The sequence below is a fragment of the Aythya marila genome (assembly GCF_965140915.1).
Source record: "Aythya marila genome assembly, chromosome: 11".
NCBI classification, from domain to species: domain Eukaryota; kingdom Metazoa; phylum Chordata; class Aves; order Anseriformes; family Anatidae; genus Aythya; species Aythya marila.
Genome location: NC_139052.1, coordinates 1,871,398 through 1,879,424, shown reverse-complemented (window position 1 = coordinate 1,879,424; position 8,027 = coordinate 1,871,398). Strand labels below are relative to the sequence as shown.

General features: G+C 39.5%; 1 protein-coding gene across 1 annotated transcript; it reads right to left on the bottom strand.

Annotated features, from left to right (window-relative positions):
• Positions 1-471: 471 nt before the first annotated feature.
• On the bottom strand, positions 472-6,820 carry AFG2B (AFG2 AAA ATPase homolog B). Its single transcript, XM_082769497.1, has 8 exons — positions 5,675-6,820; positions 5,004-5,189; positions 4,235-4,393; positions 3,497-3,706; positions 2,837-3,064; positions 2,332-2,466; positions 1,490-1,615; positions 472-807 (listed from the first exon to the last, which is right to left on the bottom strand). Exons 1-8 carry the CDS (start codon positions 6,749-6,751, stop codon positions 631-633), a joined length of 2,298 nt encoding a protein of 765 aa, XP_082625623.1. The 5' UTR covers positions 6,752-6,820; the 3' UTR covers positions 472-630.
• Between the last annotated feature and the right edge of the window lie 1,207 nt (positions 6,821-8,027).

Genomic DNA, 8,027 nt, shown 5'->3' with positions numbered 1-8,027 from the left:
GGGAGCGACGCCGGCCCCTGATGGGAGGCTCCCCTCGCCCGAGCCCTGCTGCCCGACGAACATCACGGCAGGGCAAAGGCCTCGGCCTGCCTCGCGTCAGGGCCGGGCGAGCGGACCGAAAATGGAGCCCAGCTGAAGTCTGGCCCAGTTGCTGCAGCAAAAACTTAACCGTGGCCCTAAGCTTTTAACCTGCCTTTGAGAAAGCAAGCCTTTAGATATGCACATATGGAATGGCTTGTCTTTTTGCGTAGTATGGAACTTGGTTTCTCATACTTCACATTCTGAAAGCTTTTCTGCCTTCAGTAGTCACTCTGTCCTTTTCAGACTTAACATTTTAAATCAAATATTCTTACTGTGCCAGTGTTTATAAACAAAACTAGGAAATGTATAGTAAAACAAAGCTGTTCTGTAGTACTCCATGTAACTATCTCAACGATCCATGTCATCCAATGGAAACCTAGCCCAAGCAACCATGGTTTCAGTTTATTCATTACTGACATTATGCATTTTTCACCTGTGAAATTTTACTGTATTTCATACAGATTGAAAACTACAGTAAGTACAGTATGAAAAAGCAGGAAAGATACAAAACGCTTCAACTCTCAGTCTTCGTGATATATTTAAAAATACTTATGCCATATCATTCCTTTTTGATTCAAATGTTAATTCTTGATTATAAAATTTTTCATAAAATTCCAAGTCTTTTGTGCTTAAAGACGGTTTTACAGTCCTCAGTGATTTTACAAAATGCTCATGTTTTACAGTAGTTGCTTCAAGTCCATTCTCTTGCAATGCCAACAAAGCAGCCTTAAGAAAAGAAAAAAAAAAAAAGCTTGAAATGCTTATAATATTAACTCACAAAGAAGTTACTGCAAATATTTTAAAACATTTTACATGAAACCAAATTTTATACAATGCTGTTCTCAGATACTTTGTCTGGATTATATTTATCACTAAACACACCATCAGGTAAGACTAATGTAAATTTCACATTTACTTTTTGTATTAGAAAACATATCCTTGATCATTTACATATTGGATTTTCTTCAATTTTTTTTTTTTCTGCTTTCAATATAACTTTGCTCAAGTATTTATGGACTGTTCTGTTTTTTTCCACTCTAGCCTTGACAGTACATGCTGCTTTCAGCTAAGAATGCCGCAGTTGCTTGCAGTACACAAAATATGATTCCTCCAGATGTGAGCCTGAATTACAAAAAGCCACATGAAATAAAAGGTAGTACAGCTTCCACTTATGCCAGTAGAATAACTTCCACCAGTAAATTATCATGGAAACCCTTTATACTTACTTGGATTTTTATTTAAAGAATTCTTGTTCACTCCTGTTTTATTCATTCTCTTTATTTTCAGCGGTGGAATAATCTGTCCTACAGATTATTCTAGAGGCTTGGTAACCTCTAGAAGTTAACTATTTTCATTGAAAGGTATAATTTATAGTTTATTTCACAGATTAACCATGAATATTTCATACCTCCTTGCACAGATTTTCAATATCAGCTCCAGAGAAGAGGTCTGTTAGGACTGCTAAATCTTGCAGTGCCACATCAGAATCTAACGGAATTTTTTCCGTGCAAATTTTCAAAATGGAAAGCCTTCCCTGTAAATTGGTATATATTGGTATATATTAAATGAGAAAACAAAACCGAACAAAGTAACACTTACTCCCACTCCAAAGCAATAAAAAATCTGAAATCAGAACTAAGAAAGATCTGGGAAATTACCAAAAGCAGAACTACCATATTTCTGGTGAAAGAGTAAACAAAATACTATTAATGGAAATATTCACTCTTGCGGTTATCTCATACATTAAAGTCTGGTATTCAGAGTTGCTCATTACTTCATGAAAATGCTATTTTACACTGAAAGTTCCATATTTGTCCTGCTGTGGGTCATCTCTTCTTTTTGAGGGCCTCAGGGCAAATAGTTATACCACTGAGCATTTACAGGGCACAAGAGATCTGAAGCAAGGACAGCTAACTTGTTATGATACTTCCTAAACTGCAACTTGATTCTGTAAATAAAGAATTATTTCAGATTTTTGGCTGTTTTCTATATGCAATAGTGTAACTACACGCACCAGTTCAAAAATTACTGGTATTTAAATTACAAATAGGATTATTCCTTTTTAAACTTCATGTACTTTGAATCTGGTGACTCATTTTTGTGAACCATCAATTTTTTACTATATAATTAATATATATTCCTATAATATATTTATATTATTGGAATATTTCCCCTTTACTCCTGAATTAAAGTATGCTGGCAATTTCTCTTTCTCCATTTGAAGCCACGTATGGATTCGTAATACATCACCTTGAGATCTGGAGGTGGAATATAGATCACCCTGTCTAGCCTTCCAGGACGCAGTAAAGCATCATCCAACATATCTGGTCTATTTGTTGCAGCAACTACCATGAAATCTTTGTTCAAAGTTTCCTGAAACTCTAGCTGAGTAGAGAGATTATATAAACAAGTTAGTGCAACATGGATAAGATAGGTAATATCTAAAGACTTTTGTTAACTACTAGTAAGAAAATAAAAGGGGAAAGAAGAAAATGCATCTCTGTATGCGTCTATTTCCCTTTTAATATCAATATTTTATATATCATTTTATATAGCATTTTATTATTTTATATTAATATTTTGTGTATGGGTATTTTGCTTGGACAAAGTCTCACTGATGAACAGCATATACAAAACCAGCAATCTATAAATGGTATTTTATAAAAATCAGAAACAATGACAGAATAGAATAGCACGTTTTTAAGCCTAAGGATTTTAAGTTTAAAAACATGAATGCCAACAACTAAAAAATTACCTGTCTTTCCTCGTCACTTAATTCTTGACATTGGCCCTCAAGCTGTAGTTTATTTCCTCTCCTTTCTGTGACTTTCAGTCCAATGCCATCCAACTCATTAAGAAGAACAGAAAGAACTCGTTCTGAGACACCATGGCCAGTTTTATGGTGTGACCGAGACCCTAAGATAGAATCAATCTCATCTAGGAATATTACTGCTGGAGTACTTGCTCTTGCTTGGCAAAATACCTATTTTTGGATCGATAGAATAAAATGTTAATGCATACTTTCTACTGGGTAAGGTGAAATCACCTGTTTACATTCACTCTGTATTTTGACTTAATTATGCAACTTTAAAGATAAATTATTTCACAAAATAAGATGCATTCGTTCAAAAAGCCATTCTGGATTACATTTACTACAGACAGATTCTACTTTTTAATTAAATTCTTATGTGAACTAACAACAAGAGGGGTAGAAATACTTTCAAAGTTTAAAACTGGTATCATTTTAGGGTTAGATTCTCCATTTACACAAATGTGAAAGCATTATCTTTTTCTATTTCAAAGCTAGGTAAATTTTAACTATCATTTTTCCAATAGCAAAATTTAGGCCTAACTTACACTTCATAAAAAACAGGCAAAAATAAACTTTAGATCTCATATAAATTAAAAACTGTACCTGAGACAAAATCTTCTCTGAATCTCCAACGTAAGGTGAGAAAAGGTCAGCACCACTTACAGAAAGAAAGGAACAGTGACAACTTGTGGCCACAGCCCTCACCAGTTTGGTTTTGGCACACCCTGGTGGCCCATAGAGAAGAACACCCTTTGGATGAGACAGACCCATCCTAGCAAACGCCTGAGGAAATTTCATAGGCCACTCAATGCACTGTCAATACATAAAAAAGGGATGAAATTCTCAGTAAAGGAACTAGAGTTCACAGCCAATCATTAAAGCAGCTAAGCAAAATATTTCTCTCTTTGGTTCATGCATTAATTTTAAATCAACACAGAATACTAATATGGTCTTTCTTGGTATGAAAAGACAGACCCTCCTCGTTCCCTCTCCCTCCTTCTTGAAGTTTCCTCTCAGTCTCAAACAGAATAAAAGGCAATCCTTGAAGAATGACATGCAAGAGCCACATCTGGCTACAAACTCAGAAATGTACTGCTGCAGTTTTTCAGATACTGGAAAGCATGATAATTATTTCATGGTATTATTGCTGTTATCCTGGGGCAGGAAGGTTTTTAAATCACAAGCATTACAATAACTTAATGTAGTAGAAAATAATGCTTAGAATACAATTTAGAATCATGTAATTTGCTAGACAATACATTTCTATAATGTAGCACATAGAACACCTTGGAGCACATGGCCATAAACTGCCTTTTTATCTAAATACATTTTATACATTACCTGTTTTAAGTTCAGTTTTACATCTTCAAGACCACCTATTTGCTCCCAAGTGACTGGCTTACACTCTTTTAGTCCAATTACACTTCGAAACGAGGATGGTTGAATTTTTTTAAAAGCTTCTTGGAAATTTGCCATCTTAATCACCATTTCAGTTGAATCCTGAAGAAAATCAAGTAAAGCATATTAATAAGGTTTTTACATAATAATTTACAATGCTCTATTAGTATGCCAAACACTTCACAAAAGGACGAATGCAATCAGTAGTCAATTAAATTCCTGCCCTAACAAGCTTAAGCACTGCATACAAAAAGATGTAGCACAAAGTAGAATATATTCTCTTTATTGAAAATTAAAAACAAAACAAAACAAAAAACAAACAAAACAAAAAAAAAAAAAACAAAAACAGCTTATAAGAAAGGAATATTTTAGGGAAAACTACTGTTTTTCCCTAAATTATTTTTCCATTACAGAGTGACCTACAAAATCAAAGAGTTGCTAGATTCAGGGTTACTACACATAAATGCCTTGATTCTCTTGAATACAAATGGTCTAGCATTCATAATTCTCAAAAAGTCTGCAAAATGCAGTTATTAAACTGCAAATGCAGTAAAAGCATTGGTATATTTACATTTATAATACATTTGGTGCTTTTCAGCATTTAAGGTTCTGACTTTTTCATCTTCTTGAGAATTTCCAGGAAAACTAAGTATTAATGGGGAAAATGTAGTACATAATAATTACATTCACCTTGATTAATTTGCAAGCATACCAAAGAACTGTGGAACATAGCCTGCATAGCAGCTTCTCTGCAGAGTGCTGTAAGGTCAGCTCCAACATACGCAGCTGTAATTTCCGACAGTTTAATCAAATCAACATCCTCAGAAATCGGCATACTAGATGTAAGCAACTGCAGGATGGATCTTCTCTGCATAAGTGTTGGTGTCCCAATAATAACCTAAAACAATAAAAATTTTAAGGAGATATTTTGCTGTATTCCTCTTATTTTGTAGACCTATGCAAGCAATTTGTCTCTGCTTTATACTGTGTTCTGAAAATTTACCTACCTGTATTGCAACTAGAGTTTTACAAGAAACCAACAGCAGCATACAAATGATAAATTTTTAAAGCACCTTTCATTTATGCTTACCTTCCAAGTGAACACTGTTGTATAAAGAGTTGTTCATAAGACACTGTCAGCTGTCACTGTCACTGTTCACCAAATACTGTTTTAAGGTAATATACAAGTAAGAACATAAGTCTTAGGCAAAGACGTTATTTCAGTGTTCACAACAGAGAAACAGGACATATGTGTCAAATCTGTGGAATCCCACTACAAAACATGAATAGTAGCCATTTTTCCCTCTAAAAAAATGAATTACTATATTAAGTGTCCCCCTGGAAAAGAAAGGAAATTCTTTATGTGTAACAGGGTTTGCTTACCTCTCTGTCAAATCTGCCAGGTCTTCTCAGTGCAGGGTCTAAGGCATCAGGCCTGTTTGTTGCTGCCATGAGAACCATCTTGCCTTCACTACCTACACCATCCAGTAGTGTTAGCATCTGAGCAACAATACGATCTTCAGGAGCATTGTTTGAACTTCCTCGCTTTGGGCATAAGGAGTCAATCTCATCGATAAAGAGAATAGTTGGGCCTTCATGGGACATTTCTCTGCACTTTTCAAAGACTCTTTGCAAATTCTCTTCACTTTCTCCTGGCCTGGAACCATAAAGGGCTGGGCCACTGATGCAAAGCAGGTATGCACCCACTTCTTTTGCTACTGCCTTTACCATAAGAGTTTTCCCCACACCTGGAGGGCCTATTAGTAGCACCCCATTAGGGACAGAAAGCCCCAGCTTCTTAAAAGTTTTTGGAAAACGGAAGGGCAAATCAATCATTTCTTTCAAAGTCCTTCTCACATCATCCAGTCCTGCAACTGAAATATTTCCTGTGTCCTCCGATAAGTGCCTGTACCTTTCTAGAGTGAACACCTCTTTAATTTTTACACTTGTTTGGGGGGTTATCAGTCCGGCCTCCTCTGTCAAAGGGTCTACAGAGAGAATTTCAATGTGCACCACAGGAGTTTCAAGATCTGGGGCGACAGTAACAACGTAATGATGGGAAACATAAACGTTTCTTAGCAGGTCCCTGATCATCTCCTGAAGCACTGCTCGGGGCATGGCCTTTCGCAGCGCCGAGCTCTTCACGACCACGTTCACGGTCGCCTTCTTTAGGCGGCAATGGGGCAGCAGCTGCAGCCGGCCGAGGCTCAGCGTCAGGCCCCTCAGCGCCGCCGCCGCCACCCCCGCGGTCCTGCAGGCCAGGTCAACCTGCAGGTAACCGTCCGCCAGGTCCGCCCTGGGCCAGGCCGTGCACAAGCAGCTCCCGCCGGGCACGGAGATCCTCAGCGGGGCCCCGAGTGGAGCACCCAGGAAGGAGAGGGCGGCAGGGCCCAGCCTGCACCTCTGCGTGCCCTCGTCGCCGGGCTCGGGCGGGAGCAGCCTTAGGGGCACCGCCTCCATGGCGGGCAGCGACCGCAGCGCCGCGGGGGACTCCCCACTCACCCCTCACCCGGCAGTGCCCGTCCCTCACAGCCGCCGGCCATCCCTCCGAGCCCCGCGCATGCACCGCCTCGGAGCAAGCGCACTGAGGGACTGCACCAGGGCGGGACTTCGCCGTCCCTCCCGCTCCCGCCTCGCTCTTGCCCCCCTCAGGGCAGTCAGGGCACTGTGAGGCGAGCCCCTGTCTCACAGACCCCTCTAAGCCTTTCACACCCTCCGTGCCCAGCCGAAATGGGGCTGGCCTTGTCGTGGCCAGCCACCTTGTTCTCCTCACTGCTGGACGTGCCGGCGATCCCTCATCTCCCTCAGGTCGTCTCCTCAGCGCCACACGCTCGTCAGGTGGGCGCTTCCCAAGTGCATTCTCAAAAGTTGGGCTCCCTTTTTCCAGTAGTTCCCCGGCTCAAGGCAGTGCTGTCAGTTGGGGTTGAGTCAACCCTCAGTGCTAAGTAAGAGAAGCAAGTGGGGAGCCACAGAATTGCCTTGAGAAGCTGCTGGTACAGGTGAATAGGAGGCAGAAATTTTTTCAGGAATGGATAAATCTGTTGTAATGCATTGTTCTGACAAATATTCAGTCAGTGTTTGAGAAAAAACAATTTTATAACTGTTTGGCCCATGGTCTTTTCAAATCGTGCCATGAATTGTGCAATAGTTCTATAAAAACCTTTCAGATCTGCCAGCATTGTAGGATGCAATATAAAGCCATGATCTGTGAGATTTGGAAAGTGTACAGTTTTACTCCTGGAAGTAGCTTCGCTATGAGTGCAGTTACACATGTACTTAATACACACAAGCTCTGTTTGAGACCTCATATGTACGAGGATTGGCATCTCAAACACACGGCACTGGTCAGACTGGTATGTTCATAGACAGACGGGGAGGGGTTTATGGCATGCCTACAAGCTGTCCAGCATGCACTTTGAAGGTCTCATGAGAAAAACGTGAGGAGATCTCTTTGGTGGTGTCCTGTTTCATCACATTCCTTCATGAACCAAGGGCTGTATACAAAACAGTAAGCAATATGAACATAAACGGGTAATGTGAACATCATCAGTTCAGCTAATTTTAACTATGCATAGGAACTCAATGTAATGGAGTCCAAAAATCATCAATTCAGCTCTTTGAAAGCATGTTCTTTTTTTGACCAAACTGTAGTACCAAGACCTTATTTATATACTTTTACAGAAAACATTGCTGAATGACTATTCTGGTTTGGAATGCGTCACTTTGAATACTCATG

What these genes read in the sequence shown, in the direction of transcription:
- AFG2B (XM_082769497.1), bottom strand. Translation starts at nt 6,751, where the DNA reads ATGGAGGCGGTGCCCCTAAGGCTGCTCCCGCCCGAGCCCGGCGACGAG. An exon ending in TAAGTGACGAGGAAAGACAG is followed by an intron (nt 2,467 to 2,836) that starts GTAATTTTTTAG and finishes CTCTCTACTCAG; the next exon opens with CTAGAGTTTCAGGAAACTTT. An exon ending in TTGAAAATCTGTGCAAGGAG is followed by an intron (nt 808 to 1,489) that starts GTATGAAATATT and finishes TCTTTTCTTAAG; the next exon opens with GCTGCTTTGTTGGCATTGCA.